Raw genomic sequence first — 25,169 nt, 5'->3', positions numbered from 1 at the left:
GCTTCTGCTTGGCCCAGCTCAGGACCTTCTCCTTCACACTGTACCTACGGAAGCACAGAGTCACTGCCCTTGGCGGCTCACTCGCCTTTGGTACAGGCCTCCACGACCGATGAGCCCGATCCAGTTCATATCGGGAGGGATCCTCCCCCTCCCCCAATAATTTTGCCAGCATCGCGGCAAAATACTCAGTCGGCTTCGGTCCTTCAACTCCTTCGGGCAGCCCCACGATCCTCAAATTCTGTCGCCTGGATCTGTTTTCCAGGTCTTCCATTTTCCCTCGCAGATCCTTGATAGTGTCCATCACCTTCCGCATCTCCTTCCCCATCGAGGCAAGTTGATCACCGTGCTGCAATACCGTCTCCTCCACTTCCTTCAGCGCCTCCCCTTGCTCTCGCACCTCCGCCACTGCGCTCGCCACCGCCGTCATCACCGGGGAAACCGCCTCCTCCACCAGCGCACTCAAAACCTCCCTCATCTCCTTCCTCACTGTCTCCATGCATTTCACAATCTGCGCCAATTGCTTTTCGAATTCTGCAGCCATCACCTTAGTTATTTCTTCAGCAGTAAGCACTGCGGCCTCCCCTGGTCCTCCAGCCTCCATTATCTTTGTTGACCCCGCGGTGACCTTTCCACTCCCCAACGGACTTTCAGCCGCTTTTTTCCTGGCCGTTTTTGTGGTGTTTTTTGACATCCTTCTTCTCTGTGCGCTGTCTCCCGACTTTTACTGCCATCGCTGGCCCTAGGACCGGGCGTTGGTCCCCGTCAATGCCGTTCCCGAACGGGAGCCCTCCGACGCGCGGCTGTCTTCCACCCGCCATCACCGGAAGTCCTCGTCCCAATTTTTAAGAACATCCTCATTTTCCAATTTAATTTGAGGTATGTCAAATTCACAGTCATCTGGATTTGGTTCGTCACTTTGAGTTAAAATCATTAAAACCTCCTTTTTCTCTCCTTCCCTTACAAAGTACCTTTTAAGCATATTCACATGACACACTCGGTGAGTCTTTCTTCTATTTGGTGTTTTTATCACATAATTCATCTCATTTAATTTCCTTTCAATCTGATACGGTCCACAAAACCTAGCTTTTAAAGACTCCCCTACCACTGGTAACAACACCAAAACTTTATCCCCACTGGCAAAACTACGAACTTTGGATTTCTTGTCCGCTACCCGTTTCATTACATTTTGTGCAACTTTCAAATGTTGTCTAGCCAATTCACCTGCTCTATTTAATCGTTCCCTAAAATTTGACACGTAATCCAATAGTGTAATTTCCGATTTCTCACCCACCAATTTTTCCTGAATCAGTTTAAGTGGTCCTCTTACCTCATGACCAAAAATTATTTCAAAAGGACTAAATTTGGTAGACACATTAGGTGCATCCCTAATTGCAAACAATACAAATGGGATTCCTTTATCCCAATCCTCTGGATAATCTTGACAATAAGCCCTCAACATTGTCTTTAATGTCTGATGCCACCTTTCTAACGCTCCCTGCGATTCTGGATGGTACGCAGTTGATTTAAATTGTTTTATTCCTAAGCTATCCATAACTTCTTTGAATAACCTTGAGGTAAAATTTGATCCTTGATCCGATTATATTTCTGTGATGTCCATATCCAGTAAAGAATTTGAGAAACTCCTCCACAATCCTTTTAGCTGTAATATTACGTACTGGAATGGCCTCTGGAAACCTAGTAGACACATCCATTACAGTCAAAAGATATTGATTCCCACTTTTTGTTTTATGAAGCGGTCCTACACAATCGATTAGGACCCTTTTTAAAAGGTTCCTCAAATGCTGGAATGGACATTAAGGGCGCGCTGGTTTTATCACTGCTTGAGGTTTCCCTATCACTTGACATGTGTGACATGATTGACAAAATTTAACTACGTTTTTATGTAGCCCAGGCCAGTAAAAATGTTTCTGGATTTTAGCTTAAGTTTTCCTTATCCCCAAATGACCTCCCACTGGTACCTCATGTGCAACTCGCAACACCTCCTTTCTACACCCTACCGGCAATACTACTTGGTGAACCTCTGCCCACTTTTCATCCGCCTGCATATGTACAGGTCTCCATTTTCTCATCAAGACATCATTTTTACGGTAATAACTCTGGTATACTCTCAGATTCCTCTTCCGTATATGTTTTCTGATATAAAGGTTTTATTTCTACATCTTTCTGAACTAAAAATATCCCCTCATCCTCCACCTGTTCTTCTTTTCAACCACCTGATCAAAAATTGTTTCTGATAATTGCACTTCAACTTCATCCTTTGATTTCTCCTCTTGTCTTACCCTGTGACTTTGCGACCTTGTTACTACACAAACCGGAAAACTCCCACGATATTCGTCCTTCAACACTTCAGTTGACTGATTTTCCACTGGCTTATCATCCACAGTCGGCATCACTCCCACCTGCGATCCAGCTATATCATTACCCAAGATAAACTGTATTCTTGGACAAGATAGTTTATCTATTACTCCTACTACCACTTCACCACTCTTCACTGGACTTTCCAACCTTACCTTTATATAATAGAATGCTACTCCTCTCACCCTGAATTCCACATATCACCACCTTTTCTGGCAACATTCTTCCCAAACTACATAATTCCTCATCTCTTGCCATTAAAGATTGACTAGCCCCTGTATCTCTTAAAATTGTGACTTCTTTACCTGCTCCTCCTGATACACATGAGTAAACTTTACCCACACAAGTAAATTCTTTAAAGACATCTGGCACCTTCTTAACAATTACTTCTTCAACAGGCTGTACAATCGTTTGCACCTCCTTCGCTTCCCTTGAGCTTTCCTTTACCACTCTAACAAACCCCACCGTCTTATCCTGTTTTACCACATCAGCCTTCCCAGTGCTTTTCTTCAACCACCAACACTGTGACTTTACATGGCCTAGTTTATTACAGTGAAAACATTTGAAACTTTTCATTTCTTTTCCACCCTCCTGGATTTCGTTTTTAATCTGAGGTACACTCTCTTTATTGTCTCCCATCAGATCACCTTTACCTTTACCACTTGAGTATTTCTCATGTCCCCAGTTTCTATCCCTCACCGGCTGAAACTGATCTCAGAAACCAATCTTTGATTTATGAACTAATTCATAATCATCTGCCATTTCTGCTGCTAATCTCGCAGTTTTAACCCTCTGTTCTTCCACACGTGTTCTCACTACATCAGGAATTGAATTTTTAAACTCCTCCAAAGTATAATTTCTCTGAGAGCTTCATACGTTAGGTCTATTTTCAAAGCCCTTATCCACCTATCAAAATTACTCTGTTTGAGCCTTTTAAACTCCATGTATGTTTGACCAAATTCTTTCCTTAAATTTCTAAACCTTTGACTGTAAGCTTCAGGCACTAGCTCATATGCACTTAAGATGGATTTCTTCACCTCCTCATACGTTCCAGATACCCCCTCCGGTAGTGATGCAAACACTTCACTAGCTCTACCTACCAGCTTTGTTTGAATCAGTAACACCCACACGCCCTGTGGCCATTTCATTTGTTTAGCTACCTTCTCAAATGAAATGAAAAAGGCTTCCACTTCTTTTTCATTCCATTTCATTTCATTTCATTTTGTCAAACCTTGGCAATGCTTGGACATATTTAAATAGATTCCCTCGAAGCCTTCGACTATGACGCTCTTTCTCACTATCCTCATCACTATCGTCCAACTGTACGTTTCCCTTTACGTCTGCCAATTGTAACTGATTGTCATGTTTCATGGCCATTTTCTGAAGTTCAAACTCCCTCTCTTTATCTTTTTCCCTGATCTGTATCTCCCTTTCTTTTTCTTTTTGTTCTGTTAGGGCTATTCTTTCTTTTCTCCTTCTCTTTTGTTTTCTTTTTCCTCTCTCTCTCTTTCTTTTTCCTCTCTCTCTCTCTCGTTCTCTTTCTTTTCCCTCTCTCTTACTCTCTTTCTCTTTCTTTTTCCTCTCTCTCTCTTTCTCTTTTTCCTCTCACTCTATGCAAGCCGCTTTAATTCGTTCTCATGTTCCATTTGTTTAATTTGCAACTGAATTTTTGCCATTTCCAATGAGTCAAACTCTATCTCAGGCAACTTTAAATGCTTAACCACCGCCATAATTACCCATATTTTCGCATTTTGTCAGTGATGCACGATCAATGACCACTAAAGCGAGGTTGTAGTCCAACTGAAGGCTTTAATAAGCTAGATGTTTCCCCCAGCAGCTCAGGTATAGAATGAAGGCTGCTGGGGCGGCACGAGCTCTAGCAGGGTGGAGCTACCATACATCTTAACCAATAGAAAGCATGCAGTTTCCACCAATGGTGCTCCAGCATACCAGGTACTGTAATACTTCTACTACCACATTCACCCCCTGTTAAAAAAGAGTCCGGCGGGGGTGGTGGCCTGATACTACAAACATGGCAACGTGGTAGAATTAGTTATGGAGGTACCGTAATACCTCCGTACAGCGTTTTGTAACGATTTACAATTGATGATTTAAATTTAAGGTTTACAATTTAAAATGAAGCAATCAGTCGATCGGGGGCCCTGGTCGTCCTCTGTGATTGTCGGAGCTTCGGTGGTGACTCCAGTGGAGGCTCGGGCGTCTGTGTTTCCGTAGCGTGGCTTCGATCTCCATGGCAGCTTCGACACCCCTAAACGGCGCTGGTGGGGAAAACGGTTGACCTGGGAAGGGAGCGTCGGTGGGTGGGGGGGGCCTAGACAGGGCCGGCGGAAGGACCGATCCTCCTGTAATGTGCCCTGGTGGAGGGGAGGGTGGGACTGGTGGCCGGGGTGTGCGTGGGGCTCCGTCGGGTGCCAGGTCTCGTAGGGAGACCATATCTTGTCAGCCGTCAGGGTACGCCACGTAGGCGTACTGGGGATTCGCGTGGAAAAGATGGACCCTCTCGACCAACGGGTCCGACTTGTGCGCCACACGTGTTTTCGGAGCAGGATGGGTCCGGATGCTGCCAGCCAGGTCGGGAGCAAGGTCTCAGAGGAGGACTTCCTGGGGAAGACAAGGAGACGTTCGTGAGGTGTCTGGTTGGTGGTGGTACAGAGCAGTGACCGGGTGGAGTGGAGGGCATCCAGGAGGACTTCCTGCCAGCGGGAGACTGGGAGATTCCTGGACCATAGGGCCAGTAGGACGGTCTTCCAGACTATTCCGTTCTCCCTCTCTACCCGTCCGTTACCCCGGGGGTTGTAACGGGTCGTCCTGCTCGAGGCGATGCTCTTGCTGAACAGGAATTGACGCAGTTCGTCGCTCATAAAGGAGGACCCTCTATCACTATATATGTAAGCGGGGAACCCGAACATTGCAAAAATGCTATGGAGGGCCTTGATGACAGTGGTTGCGGGCATGTTGGGGCAGGGGATGGCGAATGGGAATCGGGAGTACTCGTCAATAACGTTCAAGAAGTACATATTGTGGTCGGTGGAGGGGAGGGGGCCTTTGAAGTCCATGCTGAGGCTTTCAGAGGGACGGGAAGCCTTTATCAGATGCAATTTCTCTGGCCGGTATAAGTGCGGTTTGCACGCCGCGCAGATTTGGCAGTCCCTGGTGGCTGCCCTGGCCTCCTCGATGGAGTAGGGCAGGTTGTGGGTCTTGATAAAATGGAAAAAGCGAGTGACCCCCGGGTGGCAGAGGTTCTCGTGGAGGGCTCGGAGGCGGTCCACTTGTGTGGTGGCACATGTGCTGCAGACAGGACTTCAGGAGGCTCGTTTAGCTTCCCGGGACGATACAAGATCTCGTAGTTGTAGGTGGAGAGTTCGATCCTTCACCACAAGATCTTATCGTTTTTTATCTTGCCCCGCTGTGCATTATCGAACATGAAAGCAACCGACCGTTGGTCAGTGAGGAGAGTGAATCTCCTGCCGGCCAGGTAATGCCTCCAATGTCGCACAGCTTCTACTATGGCCTGGGCCTCCTTTTCGACTGAGGAGTGGCGGATTTCGGAAGCATGGAGGGTACGTGAGAAGAAGGCCACGGGTCTGCCCGCTTGGTTGAGGGTGGCCGCCAGAGCTATGTCAGACGCGTCGCTCTCGACCTGGAAAGGGAGGGACTCGTCGATGGCGTGCATCGTGGGCTTTGCAATGTCTGCTTTGATGCTGCTGAAAGCCTGACGGGCCTCTATCGACAGGGGAAAAGCTGTGGATTGGATCAGGGGACGGGCCTTGTCCACATAGTTGGGGACCCACTGGGCGTAGTAACTGAGAAACCCTAGGCAGCGCTTCAGGGCCTTGGAGCAGTGAGGGAGGGGGAACTCCATAAGGGGGCGCAAACGTTCAGGGTCGGGGCCTATAACTCCATTTCGCACTACGTAGCCGAGGATGGCTAGGCGGTCGGTGCTAATCACGCATTTATCCTTGTTGTATGTAAGGTTAAGGATTTTTTCGGTCTGGAGGAATTTTCGGAGGTTGGTGTCGTGGTCCTGCTGGTCGTGGCCGCAGATGGTGACATTATCGAGATACGGGAATGTTGCCCGTGAACCGTACCGGTCAACCATTCGGTCCCTCTCGCGCTGGAAGACCAAGACCCCGACATTATGACACCGAAGGGAACCCTTAAGAAGTGGTAGAGCCGCCCATCTGCCTCGAAGGCAGTGTATTTGCGGTCACTAGTGCGGATGGGGATCTGGTGGTAGGTGGATTTAAGATCCACCGTGGAGAAGACCTTGTAATGCACGATCCTGTTTACCAGGTCGGATATGCAGGGGAGAGGGTATGCGTCCAGCTGCGTAAGCCTGTTGATGGTCTGACTAGTCGATGACCATCCGATGCTTCTCCCCGGTCTTTACCACCACTACGTGAGCTCTCCAGGGTCTGTTGCTGGCTTCAGTGACTCCTTCCCTCAGTAGCCTTTGGACCTCTGACCTAATAAAGATCCGGTCCTGGGAACTGTACCGTCTGCTCCTGGTGGTGACGGGTTTGCAATCCGGGGTGAGGTTCGCAAACAGGGAAGGCGGGTCGACCTTAAGGGGCGTGAGGCCGCAGACAGTGAGGGGGGGGGGGTATAGGGCCGCCGAATTTGAAGGTTAGACTTTGGAGGTTACACTGGAAGTCTAAACCCAAGAGTGTGGCCGCGCAGAGGTGGGGAAGGACATAGAGACGGAAATTTTTTAACTCCCTTCCCTGGACTGAGGTTTGCTACACAAAACCCCTTTATCTCCACTGAGTGGGAACCGGAGGCCAGGGAGATTTTTTGATTAACGGGGTGGATGAGGAGAGAACAGCGCCTTACCGTGTCGGGGTGTATGAAGCTTTCCGTGCTCCCAGAGTCGATTAGGCAGGACGTCTCGTGCCCGTTGATAAATACAGTCGTTGTAGCAGTTGAGAGTGTTCGAGGCCGGGACTGATCCAGAGTCACCGAGGCTAATCGCAGCAGTTGAGTGTTCTCTTCGGGCAGTGTGTGGTCAGCCGAGCTGGGTCCTGGGGGTTCATCCAAGATGACGGCTCCCATTGGTCGCACATGGCTGGGGGTGCACAAAATGGCGGCGCCCATCCCTCTAATGTGGCGTCCGCGGGACAAGATGGCGGCGCCCAGGTGCCACATGTGACCCTGGAGTAGGAAGATGGCGGCGACCGCTGGCCGCACGGGGACCGTGGAGAGGTTTGTGTTGGCGGTCCGCATTCGCCGCCGGATACCGTGGCAACCGCATGGGCCTGGCATACCCCCATGAAATGGCCCTTTTTACCACATCCCTTGCAGGTGGATGCGCGGGCCGGGCAGCTCTGGCGGGGGTGCTTGGCCTGCCCGCAAAAGTAGCAGCGGGGCCCCCCGGGGTTGCCAGGCTGCCTTGCAGCACAGACTTGTGGGGGGATGGGGAATGTCTCGGGGTCGGCTGCGGAGGGGTTCCACGCTGCCCAGGGGGCTGCCACACGGTCGGGACGTAAGCGTGGGCGTTTCTGGAGGCCACATCCAGGGAGCCTGCAAGGGCCTGTGCCTCCTTGAGACCTGGAGTGTCTTTTTCTAGCAGTCGCTGGTGGATTTGTGAGGATAGCATACCTGCCACGAAAGTGTCCCGGACCAAGAGTTCAGTGTGTTCGCTTGCCGAAACTTGCGGGCAGCTGCCGTTTCTCCCCAACACCAGGAGTGCACGGTAGAATTCTTCCAGCGATCTCCCCAGGGGTTTGTCGCCTCGTTGCTAGCAGGTGCCAGGCATAGACCTGGTTTACCGGGCGAATATAATGTCCTTTTAGCAGCTCTATTGCTGTACGAAGTCTTCCGCTTCCTCGATGAGGGTGTAAATCTCCGGGCTCACCCTTGAGTGCAGGACTTGCATTTTCTGTTCTCCTGTGGGTGTGTTTTCGGCCCTCCCGAGATACCCTTTAAAGCATGCCAGCCAGTGCTTGAAGATTGCCGCTGAGTTCGCTGCATGGGGGCTGAGTTGCAGACACTACGGCTTGATTCGGAGCTCCATCCTTTTTTATAAAAACTAGCTTATTAAATTGATGCACGATCAATGACCACTAAAGCGAGGTTGTAGTCCAACTGAAGGCTTTAATACGCTAGATGTTTCCCCCAGCAGCTCAGTTACAGAATGAAGGCTGCTGGGGTGGCACGGGCTCTTATACCCCACCTAGCAGGGCGGAGCTACCATACATCTTAACCAATAGAAAGCATTCAGTTTCCACCAATGGTGCTCCAGCATACCAGGTACCATAATACCTCTACTACCACAGTCAGGCAATGCTAACTGCAATGTTCTTGCCAAATCTAACAGTCTGCTTTTCGTTTCTGTCCGTAAAGTACTACTTATGACATTCTCCACCCCCAAAAACTTCTGAGCCTCTGAAAGAGCCATTGTCCACAACACTCTCCCCACTTAAACTAAAATCCCACACCGGAAAAGCAACAATCCTTCACTGTCTTTAAGTTCACAAAAGCCAATCCAAAAGATAGACTTTTATCCCCCTCGAGCCACCAATTGTTATGGGCGAGGCGTTTTCAGATCCCCAAAATGTATCATGGAGTTCAACCAACCTCTCCCTTTTAATGGATTTGTTGCTTTTCCGAGCACACGGCTTTTTCCCTAGGTATGGGATTACAATTATGGACACGTGAGTTTTTAAACACAAAACACTGCTTATTCCATGGACTCAACTTAACATCTTAAATAAACATTGGATCTCTTAACACCGCTTACTTCAAAGATAACTCAGAAAATATTGCAATAGTAAATAATTCCTTAAAATGTTCCTTCAAACTTCCAAGAGACTGAACACCTGAAAACAAAATCACATCAGGTTAAAGGCTTCACTATTATAAGTTTAAATCACCCAAATGATCCAGAGATAGTCTTTCATGGCAGAGATCCAGCTCACTGCAAAGCACAGACACACACCCAGCTCTTTTCAAAACTGCAAAACCAAACTGCAAAATGGCTGACCTCCGCTCCACCACTCTCTGACATCACTGTTTTCTTAAAGGTACATTGCTTAAACATCCATGTCTTAAAGGTACTCTCATATGACAGCAGGGAAAAGCGATCCTTCACCGGGGGGGCCTCTTATGGGGCTGGCCCGCGATCGGGGCCCACCAATTGGAGCCCCCCACCCCCAGGCCTACTTTCCTGCACGGCCGGCCCTTGAACCGGACAGACACCACGTTGAGTCGGGGCCGGCGCGCTGAAGATGTCCCCCACGCATGCGCAGGTTGGCACGGCGCCCATTTGGCACCGGGAAGGGAGGCTGGAGCAGCGTGAACCGCTCCAGCGCCGTTGTGGCCCCCTGTGGGGGACAGAATCGGTCGTCCCCGTGCCCGTTTCACACCGTCGTGAAACGCAACAGCGTTCAGGACGGTGCGAAAACTTGGGCTCCATTTTGGAGAATCGCCCCCTAGGGGCGTGAATTACCGAGCAGCTCACCACATGTTTGCCGGCGCAGGAGGCATCCCACCGACAGGAATTTCTGGTCTTGCCGTTGTCAATGGGATTTCCCGTTGAATACACCTCTTGTCGTTGGGAAACCCTGGACAGGGATGCGTGACTGGAATATCCCGCCGGCGTGAACAGCTGGTAAATTTGGCCTACATCTTGTATATGATACACACTGCTGCTATTGTGCAACATGGTGGAAGGGGGGAATATTTAAGGTCACGGATGGGGTGCTGAACATCGTGGATTGTGCCAACCTTCTTGAGTCATGCTGATCCTGGTAAGTGGAGAATATTCCATCAAACTCCTGACTTGAAATCAGAGTGTGAAATTACTGTTTTTGAATCTTAAGTGCTGTGACGGCGGGTTCCGCAGTGTATGTCCTGCTGGTCAGAATGGTGGAAAACCATGTCCGATTCTGCACTTGGAGGATCATTGATTATGCACAGGTGGTTAGCTCTCTGAATCACCTAATGGGTCGGGCACTGATTTGTCTGCTGTGCTGTTACTTGGTGGGGAGAAGGTCAAGGTGCCATATTGACCAACATCACCTGAGCACACAGATCTCACTCTCTCCAGCTCAACTGTCTCCAGGACGCAGACAGAGACATCTGGAAACCAGAGGAAGATGTTTGCAAGCCACAAGAAGAAAGCTGCACCCTACTTCTGCTCCAATGACCTCAAGGCCTTGATTCAAGGTATGCGGAAGCATGGGGATGTTCTGTAGCCAAGGAATGGCTCCAGTAAGCACACCAGTCTCATTTCTCTCTGGCCAAAGGAGATCAGAATGACTGGCCACTGCACCCGCAGCCCCAACCAGTGCAGGAAGAGGATGAATTACCTCATCTGCTCCACCAGGGTAAGTCATCCTTCAATTCCCTCCAATATCAAACTCTCATCTTGATATCATGTGCTCAAAAGATTACTCTTTTCAGGGATCTCGCACAACCAATAGTGGGGGGGGACACATACCACCACTGATTTGCTCATGGAAACATTCACATCACCACCATATCATTTATCCTGTTGCTCACACTACATCCCCTGCCCCTCCTGGGGAGGGCTCACCACACATGCATGTTTCCCAACCTTAGCTCTATTCCTTCTCATCACATTTTTTTGTTTTATTTGTGGCCCACAACAGATGGGATAAATCCCAACCCCTGGGAGGGATGGCTGACATTGTTTCCCTCACCCAGGAGACTGCAGAGCTGGCTGGAGAGGACAGGGATCACTCCCGTGGGAAGGCAAGATCAACCTCTCCCAGCAACCTATAATAGATGACACCTCCAATAGTTAATCACATCCTAATATTCACAGTGAGCGACATGCAATTTTGTATTCTGCTTGCTCATGGAACTAAATCTCTCCTTTTCTGTTATAGGTACCAGCAGACCCAGGGAGACCAGGATGGTCAACATAAGCGACAGACCACCTCGGATTAGGAAGCCACCCAGGAAGAACCATCACTGTGCTCACCACCACTCTCTACCAGCGCAGAGTCACATACCTCGGTGGGGCAGAGCTCTAGGTTAGGCTCTGCGTCATCTATTGCAGAACAACTTACTGAAACAGTGACACAGACACTTGCAGCAGTCGGAGGCAAGGACAGTCCAGATCTCTGCCACTTTGAAAACTGCTGGAGGCCAGTCACCTGCTGATTCCAAGTCAGATGATGGGCATTTGCGCGCGGCTGTCATTGCAGTGCTGGAGATGCAATGACAGGTGGCAGAACATCAGGCAGAGATGCAGCAGTCACCCAGCAGACTGCAGAGATGCAGCAGTCACCCAGCAGACTGGAATGAATGATGGAGGAATCTGCCTGCGTTCTGTCTGATATCTTGGCTCCGAAATGCCAGCGCCTTGATATCACTATGGGAAGTTTGTCAACTTGGACCATGGAGGCCTTGGTCCAGCAGGTTTTGCTGGATTGGTACTTGGCTCTGGACTCCATGACCACACACATTAGTGGGCACTATCAATGTCTAGGCGACACGAGAATGAGGCACCTTGACCTTCAAGGCTCCCTTTCTCCTCAAGGAGTCAGGAAGAGGTCTTCAGCTACCCACAAGGAGGATGAGCTTCAGCTGGACACTGCGCGGGCCTATACGCAGGACATTGTAAGTGTGTGCAGTTGCTTTGAATGCCCTCTGCTTGTGACACCATCCAGTCCAGCTCCTCGTGCTGATAAGGGTTCATTTTTGCCCCAGAGCAGTAGACCCTTATCTGCCGTGTGCCACCAGAGAACGTTCGCTAAGGTAAATAGACATGGGCGTCACAGTCAGCAAGCTGCCTCCACCTTCGATGTGGATGTTGCACGGATTCCAGGTGTAGTGGTAGGTTAGGAAAATTAAGAAATATTGAAATCACTTTTGGGTCATGGTTGTGCAACCACCATTTTTGTTATTACATTTGATGTTGATGTGAATGGCTTGATGAACTGAAGGTGTTATGATAACGTACATATGAATCCTCTTATTTTGAGGTTTAGCCATCAACTCACTCAGCGATGGTTTCCCTTTGAGAGATTCACATTCATACACTGTCCACCTCGCTGAAAGTAAACCAGCCACTGGGCTAAATAGCTGGCTTTTAAAGCAGACCAGGGCAGGCCAGCAGCACGGTTCAATTCCCGTACCAGCCTCCCCGAACAGGCGCCGGAATGTGGCGACTAGGGGCTTTTCACAGTAACTTCATTTGAAGCCTACAAGTGACAATCGATTTTCATTTCATTTCAAGTTTTTGCACACTTGAATATGTCATGAAGGAGTTACAACCTTGATTGGAAGTGTGTGCTTTTAGGCCATTTTCCTCACGACACAGCCTTGAGGGATTAGTGGCAGTTATGTCTCCTCAGTGATAGTGTCAAAGGAGAAGACTTGGTGGATGGATGCTTCAGCCTTATGGCTAGATGGCTCTCATCATTGAGGATGGGAATATTTGTGGAGCCATCTCTTCCAATGAGTTGTTTAATTGTCCACCACGAGGCTTCATCGCGTCAGAGTCGAAGTTGAGGACTCTCAGGGCAACTGGATGTGACCAGACTGCAGAGCTTCGATCTGTCCGTTGGTTGTGGTATCGCCCAGCTCTGTCTCTTACATGCTGCTTGGCATGCAAGTAGTGCTGTGTTGTAGCTTCGCCAGGTTGATGGCTCATTTTTAGGTACTCCTAGTGTTGCTTCTGACATGCCCTCCTTCATTAAACCTGGGCTGATCTCTTGACTTGGTAGTAATGGTAGAATGGGGGAATATGTCAGGCCATGAGGTTACAGATTGTGTTCGAGTACAATTCTGCTGCTGCCAATGGCCCACACAGCACCGCATGAATTCCCAGTCTTGAGTTGCTAGATCTGTTCGAAGCCTATCCCAGTTAGCATGGTGGTAGTGCCATACAACATGATAGAGGGTTTGAAGGAGCTTTTGTCTCCACAAGTGCTGTGCACTGGCCACTCCTACTGATACTGTCATGGACAGGTGCATCTGCAGCAAGCAGATTAGTGAGGATGAGGTCACGTATGTTTTTCTCTCTTTTGGTTCCCTCGCCACTTGCTGCATAACCAGTCTAGCAGCTATGTCCTTTAGGACCCAGCCAGCTTGGACTGTGGTGGTGCTACCAAGCACCTCTTGGTAAGTCCCCCACCCAGAGTACATCCTAAGTGCTTTCTCCAAGTGGTGTTCAACTTGGAGGACTACTGATTCATCAGCTGGGGTGGGGGTGGGGGGGGAGGGGATATATGGCAACCAGCAGGAGGTTTCCTTGCTCATGTTTGACCTGATGCCATAAAACTTCATCGCATCCAGAGTCGATGTTGAGGACTCTCGGGGCAAGTCCCTCCCGACTGTATATCACTGTGCTGCCATCTCTATTCGGTCTGTTTTGCCCGTGGCAAAGGACATAGCTGGGATGGTGATGGTGGTGTCTAGTACATTGTACGGTCTGATCCTATGAGTATGTCTGATCCTGTGAGTATGACTATGTCGAGCTGTTGCTTGACTGGTCTGTTAGACAGCTGTCCTAATTTTGGCACAAGCCCGCAGACATCTGTAGGGGGACTTTGCAGGATCAACAAGGTTGCGTTTGCTGTTGTCCTTTCCATCTGCTGTAGTGTGATTTGTACGTGGATCCCAAGAGCATTACCCTGGGTCGATGGATTACTAGTTCAGTGAAAATGCCACAACTCCTAGGGTACCTGGCACGTATGTGCCTTATCTGCTTCCGATGATTGAAGAGCAGTTGCACATTGATGGAATAAAAGCCTTTGCTGTTGATAAACATTCGGGACTGATGCCACGGAGCCCTGAAAACCACATGGGTGCAGTCTATTGCACCTTGCACCCTTGGGAAGCCTGCGATAGCTTCAAACCCAGTGAAGGTAGCTAGGCTGCGAGATTCAGTTGAGTGCAAACCTCACATTAGTGATGTTCCTTGCTGTAGCGAGCATCTGTGACATTTGTGCTCTGGACTGTGGGGTGCAACACAGGTTCCCTGGTACCCAAACTGAGCATAGGTGAGCTGCTTTTTGCTGAGTAAATGCCATTTGATAGTATGGTCGATGACCCCTTCCATTACTTTGCTAGTGAATTTAAGTGGACTGATGGGATGATAATCGGCCATATTGGACTTGTTCTGGTTTTTGTTGCCAGGATATATCTGGACTATTTTCTATATTGTAGGGTAGATTAAAGTGTTGTATTAGGGTAGATGCCAGTGTTGTAGCTGTCTATAACAGTCTAGCTTGGAGCATGGCTAGCTCTGGAGCACGGCTTCTACAAGTGGGATGTTGCCAGGGCCCAGAGCTTCCTTCACCTAATGTGTTCAGCCTTTCGAAGAGTGAGTGGAACAGGTGGAAAACTGGCATCTGTGATCCAGGGATCTCAGGCCGGGATGGATCATTCACTGAGCACTTCTGGCTGAAGATGGTTGAAAATAATTTACCCTTGTCATTGAGGATGGGGATATTTGTGCAGCCTCCTCTTAGAATCCCTCCAGTGCAGAAGGAGATCATACGGCTCATTGAGCCTGCACTGACCTTCTGAAAGAGCACTCTACCTCAGCCCACTCCCTGCCCCATCCTGATTATTGACAATCCACCTAACCTGCACATCTTTTGAACACTAAGGGGCAATTTCTTTTAGCATGGCCAATCTACCTAACCTGCATGCCTTTGGACTGTGGGAGGAAATCGGAGCAGCCAGAGGAAACCCACGCAGACACATGGAGAGGGTGCAAACTCCACACACCCAAGGCTGGAGTCGAACCCAGGTCCCTGGTGCTTATCCATTACCTTTCATGACTGGAATTGATATTCTCCTGCTAAGGGAAGGTTCAGGCCGTATGTGTTTACCTGAAGTGTGAGCTACTTTGCAGGAATGCTTTGAATGTAAACTCACCCAGGTCAGCTCAATTTTGAGACCATTTCTGACTCAAATTTTCATCCTGATTTCCTCTATTTTGTAAAAATAAGGCTGCAAAGTCTATTGGAAATAAAATAAAAAATCATCAAGCTAGCATGGTAAAGGAAGATTCCCCTACCCAATGAACCCAATTTGAAAGTGTACACTTTATAAGTGGAAGTAGCTTAGTGACACTCATTGTCATGGTTTGGAAATGACCAATTGACTGAGATATTGAATTGCTATAGTCCATAAGGATCAGCACATCTGGCTTTTGGTTTCAACCCTCGCATTGGGAAGTAGACCATTTGATCAATTTAGGCCAATAGGATAGAGGGTTAAGGGAAGGATCTCAAATCCATCCCTTTCTGGAAAAGATCTGTTCCATGTGGTGGTGAAAAGAGATGTGGGGTAATTTTGAGAGAGCAATGTGTGGCTACAGCTTTGATGTATGAACTCTGATTTGGTTGTTCAAATGATGGGATACCTTTTAAAATGGGGAGCACCTCTGCAGACCCAACAAGCTCCAACTAAACAAAACGTGGGATGGGGGGGTTGGGGAGCTGAATTGATAGAATGGTGGGGGATTGTTTTAACATAAGTTTTGGATCAGTTGGATTTCATGGAGCATAAATGATGGCATGTTGGCAAGAAGAAAAAAAATAGCTATGTATCCGTTATGTAACTGCTTTCAATTATTCAATTTTGTGATTTTAGCGAATGAGAATGTGCCAAAGGCTTGCCGAAGATGTCTTGCTCAAATGGGTGTCAACAGCATAAAACTGGCAAACATCTGCATTGGCCGACCAATCCTTCTTACCAGCACTGCTGGCAGACAGGAGGTAAGTGCCAGACACAGTGCCATGCCATTGTGGTGTTCTTTTTAAGTCACATGCCATCCTGACTTGGACATATGTCACTATTCCTTCATCGTTACTGTGATTCCCTAACTAACACTTGTGTGAAAAAAGTCATCTCAAAGACTTCAGCCATTCAATAATGCACAGCAATACCTTCTCGGGGCAATTTGGGATGGGCAACAATACAGCCTTCCTGGAGCTGCCCATAACTCAAGAAGTTGCAGAGGTACTTTGAGATGATGATATCTGTAGAAGCTACAATATCCCTGTGGCATTGCTTTTCTTGCCTTTCTTGGTGATAGAAACCAGCATGGAGGGAGGTACTAAGAAGTAAGCTTCGTGAATTTCTGCAATGCATTCTGTAGCCACAGTGCGCCAGTGATCGTGGGGATGAGTAATGAGTCTAATGGTAGGGTGCTGATGAAGCCAACTACTCTGTTTCTAGAGGGTAAATTTCTAGAGTAGTATTGTGGCTGCATCCACATAGATGAATGGTGAGCATTCTGTTACATTCCTGATCTGAGCATTGTGGATGGTGGAGAGGCTTTTGTTCCAGAAAGCCAGGTGGTGAAAGATACCACGGGACTCGATCTTTGAACACTTTTATCAGTATTTATTCACAGAAATACATACAATCTCCTCACCTACCAACCACAGTTTCCATCTGTTCAATTTCTTTCGGGGAACAGGTAAATCCCCAATTGCCATCCAACACGTCACACAATTGACGGATTTCTTTGTTTAATTAAATAAAAATGAGTTTATATGTACAATCAAAATTTCAAAACTAATTAAATCAAAGCCGTCCAGGTTTTGTACAAAGCATTACAATGCGAGACACCCCTCCTTTAGGATCCAAAATAATTCCATCATACGTGTGTTTCCTTTTGTAAAACCGGATTCACCCATTAGATTTTAGAGATGTCCTTTCTCGCTAGCATTTATTGGAATCCAACAAGGCTAGCCTAAAATCTTTTCTCGCTCACTTTTGGCAGAGAGCATGTCATCCCAAAATTAACAATCATTTACATAACATTGTATAGAATATCAGTTTTACAGGTCTGGGAATCCGGGTTCAATCCCGGTTCTGGGTCACTGTCCGTGTGGAGTTTGCACATTCTGCCCGTGTCGTGTGAGTCTCATCCCCACAATCCAAAGATGCGCCTGGTAGGTGAATTGGCCATGCTAAATTACCTCTTCATTAGGAAAAAAAGGAATTGGGTACTCTAAATTTATTTATTTTTTAAAAATTTGACAAACAGAATCCCATATCCACTCACGCTACAAGCGACAGTGTTTCAATAGATAACATCCTTTTTATTTTCTTAGCTGCCCAAGTTAAAAGATAGTATTTGCCATTTGTTACTCAAAAGAAATATGAACCCAGCTGCACTAAAATACCGATCAGCAAGACGAGCATGTGAAGCACAGTTTTAAAAAAATCAGATTCACCTTCTTTGTTTGACCTAAGAATGGGAACTTAATTCTGCATTTATCCACTTAGTTTCCGTAATGTTTTATTTACCCTTAAAATATTTTCCACTTTAGGGTATTTCATCATTATACTTAAAAAATGTAAAAAAAGTTAGAGTACCCAATTCATTATTTTTTTCCCAATTAAGCGGCAATTTAGCGTGGCCAATTCACCTACGCTGCACATCTTTTTGGGTTGTGGGGCGAAACCCACGCAAACACGGGGAGAATGAGCAAACTCCACATGGACAGTGTCCCAGAGCCGAGATCGAACCTGGGACCTCGGCACCGTGAGGCCGCAGTGCTAACCCACTGCGCCACCGTGCTGCCCTTCATCATTATACTTGACTCCAAACATATCAAAACTAGTAAAGGAGCCCAGGAAGTTCAACTAACCAATTAAGCGTCACAGTTGTTTGAATCCTCGACATATAACATCGCCGCTCCTTCACTGTCGCTGGGGCAACATCCTGGAACTGCCTCCCTAGCAGCACAGTGGGTGTACCTCAAGGACTGCAGTGCTGAGAACCCAGGTTCAATCCCGGCCCCGGGTCACTGTCCGTGTGGAATTTGCACATTCTCCTATGTTTGCAGGGGCCTCACCCCCACAACCCAAAGATGTGCAGAGTAGGTGGATTGGCCATGCTAAATTGTCCGTTAATTGGAAAAATATAATTGGGTACTCTAAATTTATTTTTAAAAATGGAATCTTTCAGGCATCATCCGAAAGGAAGCCACTGCCTCAACAAACAAAGCTTGTGTCTCAGCCCAGGACCATCGGGAACGCTGGTCCAGGTCTGGGCTACAGGTTTTAAAGTCCCGCTGGTCGGTCCCCATTGGGCGAGCCCCTGCCCACTAAATAAAGGAACTCTTATTCCACAAACTTCACCGAAAGATCAATCGACGATCCCCTATGGGCATCATTACACCTGTCTACCCTGTTAAGTCCCTTCAGAATCGTACATATTTCATTGGGATCAGCTCTCATTCTTCTAAATTCCAGAGAGACGAGGCCCTATTTATTCTTCCTCCATCAGCCCCTTCATTCCAGGAGCCAATCTGGTGAACTGCCAATGCAAATAGTTCCTTCCTTTTAATATGAAGACCAAAACCACAAATAGTATCCCAGCTGTGGTCTCATCAAAACCCTATAGAATTGGAGCAAGGCTTCCTAATTCTTGTACTCCCATTTCCTTGCATTGAAGGCCAACATGCTATTTGCCTTCCTAATTGCTTGCAGTATCTGAGCTAAATATGTTCCTTGTGTGGGTACACTCAACTCTCATGCCTTTTAAGCAACCTTCTGCTTTTCTATTGCTACTACTAAGGTGAATGACCTCACAATCCCCATGTTATACTCCGACGGCCACCTTGTTTTAACAAAAATATTTTTATTCCCTCCTTTTTCACATTTTCATCAAATAATCAGCATTTAACAAATACAGTGGCAATCCCCTGGCCAACAATCCCTTTATCGTACCCGCCCCAAACAGCCCCCAACATTTTGAATACAAAATACCAAAGAAAACAAATCCGGAATCCACCGTCGACCCTTACATAATCACCAATAATTTATACATTCCAAATCCCGATGTCATCTAATTCTTGAAAATGCATAATAAACAAAGCCCATGAGCTGTAGAACCCTTCCATCCTTCCCCTCAACTCTTAACTTTACTTTCTCGAGCGTTAAGAACTCCAGCAGGTCCCCCCTGCCACGCCGAGGCACAGGGTGGAGAAGTTGACCTCCACTCCAACAGGGCCCACTTTCGGGCGATCAACGAGGAGAAGGCTAAGATATCTACCTCCGCATCCCCTTCCAACCCCGGCCGATCCGACACCCCGAATATGGATTCCAGGGGACCTGCTTTGAGTCTCCCGTGCACCATCTTCGAGATTACCCTGAAGACCTCCCTCCAATACCCCTCCAGTTTTGGACCGGACCAAACATATGAACATAATTTGTGGGGCTCTCCCCACAGCTTTCACAAACATCCTCCACCCACTCAAAGAGTCGGCTCATCCTCGTTCTTGTGAGGTGTGCCCTATATACCACCTTCAACTGTCAGCCCCAACCTCGCGCACAAAGGTGAGGCATTCGCCCTCCAGAGCACCTCACACCACAACTCCTCCTCCATACCCTCCCCCACTCTTCCTCACACTTCGCCTCAATCCCCTCCAGCGATACCTTATCTTCACCCATAAACCGCCGATACCACTTCCTTCTCCATTTTCCTTGTCGCCAATACCTCTTCCAACAGTGTGGCGGCTGGAGCCACTGGAAAGCTCTGTACTTCCTTCCTAGCGAAATCTCGGACCTGCATGTATCTAAACATCTCTCCCAGACCCAACCCATATTTCTCCCCCAGCTCAAGCCTCGCAAGCTGGCCCTCCAGCAACAAATCCTTTGACACTCTAACTTCCCTCTCCTCCCATCTCCGAAAACTCCCATCCCAGACTGCCACCTTGTTACCCACTTATTTAACCTATCTATAGCTCTGCAGCCACTTTATGTCCTCTTCACCTCCACCTAACCTTGAATGGTATTTGCAAGCAGCGTCATTTTCAGTACAAATCTGACAAAGCTGGTTGACCTTTTTCTGATAACTCTGAATAAACTCCTTCAAATCTTTTCCCTCTAATTCCCTTTGTTTCGCCTCTCTTATTAGTTTATTGGCAGCCACCAAAACGTCATGGTCATGAGAAATTCTGCTTCTGATTCTGTCGTGAGACTGTCCTATGGCCTTTATTTCATTTTCTAATCTACTCAAGCTATGGCTTCTACTTCACTTTCTTCAATTGCCTGGGCTACTACTGTGAGATCACCAAGTATTGGAGGCTCTTTTTCTGATATGTGATTGTTTTCTGATGCAAGGGCCACTTCCAAACAAACCATCAGTCTGGGACAAAAACAGAAATAGCAGAATTTATAACCCTTGACAAGTAGGGTACACAAATTAATTATGCAACTTTTAAAGACAATTTGTTAATTTTTTTTCAAGGTCTAACTCTTATCAACTGATACCATTGTTACTTGTTTAACACACTGGTTAGAAACATCAGCTTTTTTAAGGGGACACCCTAATATCCTGAAGAGGTAAAATACAGATCTGATGAATTTTCAAAAACGATTGCTTCGTCAGTGATTAGCACTGTTGATTCACAGCGCCAGGGACCCGGGCTTGTTTCCGACCTCGGGTGACTGTGTGGAGTTTGCACATTCTTCCCGTGTCTGCCTGGGTTTCCTCTGAGTGCTCCAAGATCCTCCCACAGTCCAAAGATATACAGGTTATGTAGATTGACTATGCTAAATTGCCCCTGGGTGGGGTTACGGGGATAAGGTGGGCGATTGGGCCCAGGTAGGATGATCTATCAGAGAGTCGGTCCAGACTCGATGGGCTGAACGGCCTCTTTCTGCACTGTAGGGATTCTATGCTCCATATCAATTTTCATTTGTCTTTTTCATAGAAGGTTTACTCAAAAGCATAGACATCTCACTGGAAACTACACCAGTACTTACAAAATGGCTTACTACTGTATTTTACGTGGAGGCAGCATTTAGCTGTAAGGCAGAAGTGCTAACCACTGTGCCACCATAGAATACTTAAATGATTGTTTTAGACTGCAGTGGCGATGGGCCCATATCGGCGAGGGGCAGCACGGTAGCATTGTGGATAGCACAATTGCTTCACAGCTCCAGGGTCCCAGGTTCGATTCCTGGCTTGGGTCACTGTGTGGAGTCTGCACGTTCTCCCCTTGTCGGCGTGGGTTTCCTCCGGGTGCTCCGGTTTTCTCCCACAGTCCAAAGATGTGCAGGTTAGGTGGATTGGCCATGTTAAATTGCCCTTAGTGTCCAAAATTGCCCTTCGAGTTGGGTGGGGTTACTGGGTTATGGGGATAGGGTGGAGGTGTTGACCTTGGGTAGGGTGCTCTTTCCAAGAGCCGGTGCAGGCTCTATAGGCCGAATGGCCTCCTTCTGCACTGTAAATTCTATGATATCTCATAAAATCCCCATAACCCCACCTAATCTGAACATCTTTGGACCCAAAGGGTCTTTTTTGTGCTGTAGACTTCTATGACAGTATTGATTTGCTACGAATGCAATTCCAACTTTGTCTTCTGCTGTAATAGCCAGATCTATTAAAATGCTTTCATCCTCATTCTGCCTGTCTATACTCCTTCGATGGTATTGCAGCTTTTATCTGGATTATTTTGAAATTTGGCAATCACTGAGGCTTCAATTCTTTGCATTACCACAGAATACCTCATTTGTTCCATGAAGGATTGTTTCCCCAAGGAAAATTTTATGGCAACAGACATTTGATCTATCAGGGTTTCCTGGGAGCCAAACAGCGGTTATAACTATAAAATAAAAGCAAAATATTGCATGTGCTGGATATCTGAAATAAAAACAGAATGTACTGGAAATACTTGGCTGGTCTGGCAGTGTCAATGGAGGAGGAGGGGGGGGGGGGCGTGAGAATATCCGTCCTATTTACCATGGGCGCAAATCCCATTATGGCCGCTAACTGGCGAGAGAGCTATAACTAGATTTGTTCTGGGGAGATCTCCGAATAGACCTTCCCTGTCCCCTTCTGGTGACCTGGTGATGTAATCAGCCGTGAACCTGATGAACTTGAATTTGAATAGAACATACAGTGCAGAAGGAGGCCATTCCGCCCATCGAGTCTGCACCGTGAAGTTAAAATCTCACCACTATTCTTAGAATTCCCCCTATACCAAAAAAGGGTCGATATTCTAAGTGGTGAACAGGGATTCTTACTCCCCGACTCCGATACAGGCTTCAATGGGTGCTATTCAGGTCAAACTATGTTTTCAAGTTATCCCCTGGTATAACCCATACCTTCACCGAAGAATTTTACCTACTTACCCCTCAGTAGCATTGATATCCTGGGTCCTGCGTTGCTAAGTAAGTAAAGTAGGCTAATAACCACTGTTTCAGGTTAAAGCTTTTAAGTTAATTTATTATTATATATTTTTTTTCTTTTTAAAAGATGCAATCACTGTCTTTACAGAAAAGTAAAAAAATCTTGCTTCTGGATCCTTCTGGTTGGTTGAAGGGACCTTCAGGCCCAACTTGACAATCAATCTTCTTTTTAAAATCTGGTCTTCTTTAGATGTATTCGCCGGTTAGCTCAGTTCCTGTGTCCTATCTTTCCCATGTACCGAGCAGTGAGAGCTGGCTGACTCTGCCTACTCTTTAAATTCTAGTCTTCCTTAGATGTATTAGCTATTTTAGCTCGGCTGCTCTGCCCTGTCCCTTTCCCATGGCTGAGCTGACTGTAATCTGACTTCTCTTGTTTCTTCTCTTATTCTCCCTGAGTTCTGATTCTGGTAGTTCCTGCTCTGGTCTCTAGGTTTATATTCTCTTTCTAACAGTTATTAAGTTTTTATGACTTTATTGTAAAGTAACTCTTTTCACTTTGATTGTAAAAAGTATCTTTGATCGAAACCTTTTAATCCAACTAAGTATTCATTTTGACATAACCTCACCTCTCAGGTCTCTGATTACATTGTTTCCTTTGTGATGTTCAAAGTTCCTTTGTGATATTCAAAAAAGCTTTGGTTTCAAGAGGTGTTACTTTTAATTCCTGTCATTTCTATAGTTTTATTTTCCAATTGTGTCCTCAGCTCATAATTTTGACTTTGGCTTTGGCTTTAAATTATGTTTCTCGTAGACTGATAGTCTCCAGTTTTCTTTAATTTACCTGGTATTATCAAAATTTCACACCTAGAATTGTCACCAAATTCAACTGAACCTCATCCTTTCCTTTCCACCTGCTTACTAAGATAGTTACTTTCAATGAAGGTGTGAGCCATTGTTTTTGGCTTCAAACAAAAATCCTGTTTGTCTTGTTTGCTAAGCCTGCTTGGCCAAGGATATCTGCAATTTACAATCCTGCTCTTTGCAGCTGCTGTTAACCCCTTGTGGGATCTTTCCCTGTATCCTCTCATGTTTCTCTCAGACCAGATATTTCCAGACTTCCATGTTTCAAATGACACATCTTTCCATATTTTCAATAACAACCGACCCACTTAAGCCCTCACTTCCACCCTATCCCCGTAACCCATTAACCCCTCCTAACATTTATCATGGCCAATCCACCTAACCTGCACGTCTTTGGACTGTGGGAGGAAACCGGAGCACCCGGAGGAAATCCACGCAGACACGGGGAGAACGTGAAGACTCCGCACAGACAGTGAGCCAACGGGGAATCTAACCTGGGACCCTGGCGCTGTGAAGCCACAGTGCTAGCCACTTGTGCTACCACGCTGCCCCATAACCCCACCTAACCTGAACATCTTTGGACCCGAATAGATTTACATATTTATAAATGGCATAACGCCATATCTTTTGCTGGCAGAATGTTATGCCGGCGGGAATCAGTACTGCTCTTCAACAGTCGGAGGTGCGGAGACCAGTGTATCCCCTGGCTGGTCAGGGGCATGGCAGAGGGCGGGACCTCCAGGAAACTCCATGGCAGGGATGTTCCTACTATGTGGGGATGCTGGCGATGGTGGAGGAGGGGGGGCACTGAAGCCCCATGCTAGCAATGGTGGTGGGTGCCTTCACTTTCACATTGAGAACTGGGTGCCTTTCCTTCTCTACAACCAGGTTTGCCAGCTCTTGCGGCCCCACCCCCCTGCTTTTCTTTGGATAGAGTGTCAGCAGATCTGGAGAGAACCTGGCTGTTTCTCTCGGTAGAAACATGCTGGTTTTCACACGCTTTGCCATTTCTTGGGTGAATTCCACTCATTGAGAGAGAACCAAAGTTAAAATTTCAATTCAAATCTGGCTCTTAGAACTGAAGGAAGGTAAAAATATGGGATTTATGCTGTTGAAATGGGGGCAGGGAGAAAGAACAAAAGGGTTGGTGGGATGGCGGGGGTAGGGAAGAGATTAAATGACAAAGATGTAATGGAACAAAAGGGTGATAATGGTTGTAAAGAAGTGAAGTATTCGTCCAGATTTCATGTGAATGGCAGAATAATGAACAGCTTTGTCTGAAAGCAACATAAAAAAACAAGATTCAGACTGGCTGTTGACAGATAAAACAGAATCAAAATGAGGAACAGAGTTCATGGTCTGAAATTGTTGAACTTAATGTTGAGTCCAGAAGGCTCTTGTGTCTAATCGGAAGACGAGTTGTTGTTCCTTGTGCTTAAGCTGAGCTTCACTGGAACAATGCAGCAAGACGAGGACAGAAATATGAGGGTGAGAGCAAAGTGGTCTACACCTTGGAATACAGTAGGCTAAATTGAAAGAAGTACAAGTAAATTGCTGCTTCACCTGGAAGGAGTGGTTGTGACCTTGGATAGTGACGAGAGAGAGAAGGTAAAAGGGCAGGTATTGTTACACCTCCTGCGGTTGCAAGGGAAGATGACATGGGAAGGGGGACGAGGTGTTGTGAATCATCCCGTCGTAAACCAGGGTGTTGTGAAGAATGCTATCAGGGGAGGGGAACATGTGTTTGATGGTGGCCGAAATGGCAGAGGATGATCTTTTGAATGTCGAAGATGATGGGGTGGAAAGTGAGGACAGGGAGAACCCTATTA

At 47.1% G+C, this 25,169-nt stretch overlaps 1 protein-coding gene across 3 annotated transcripts in view; it reads left to right on the top strand.

The window, feature by feature from the left end:
* Positions 1-25,169, top strand: part of afg2a (AFG2 AAA ATPase homolog A) — a 721,265-nt gene that overhangs the window by 3,948 nt on the left and 692,148 nt on the right. For all 3 annotated transcript variants that reach the window (XM_072495694.1, XM_072495695.1, XM_072495696.1), the window contains exon 2: positions 15,976-16,100. In XM_072495694.1, coding sequence (XP_072351795.1) covers positions 15,976-16,100 — 125 coding nt within the window. The remainder of the gene's footprint in view (positions 1-15,975; positions 16,101-25,169) is intronic.

The sequence above is a fragment of the Scyliorhinus torazame genome, chromosome 3, assembly GCF_047496885.1.
Source record: "Scyliorhinus torazame isolate Kashiwa2021f chromosome 3, sScyTor2.1, whole genome shotgun sequence".
NCBI classification, from domain to species: Eukaryota; Metazoa; Chordata; class Chondrichthyes; order Carcharhiniformes; family Scyliorhinidae; genus Scyliorhinus; species Scyliorhinus torazame.
Note: the sequence above shows the minus strand (reverse complement) of the source record. Positions and strands in the feature narration are given on the sequence as shown.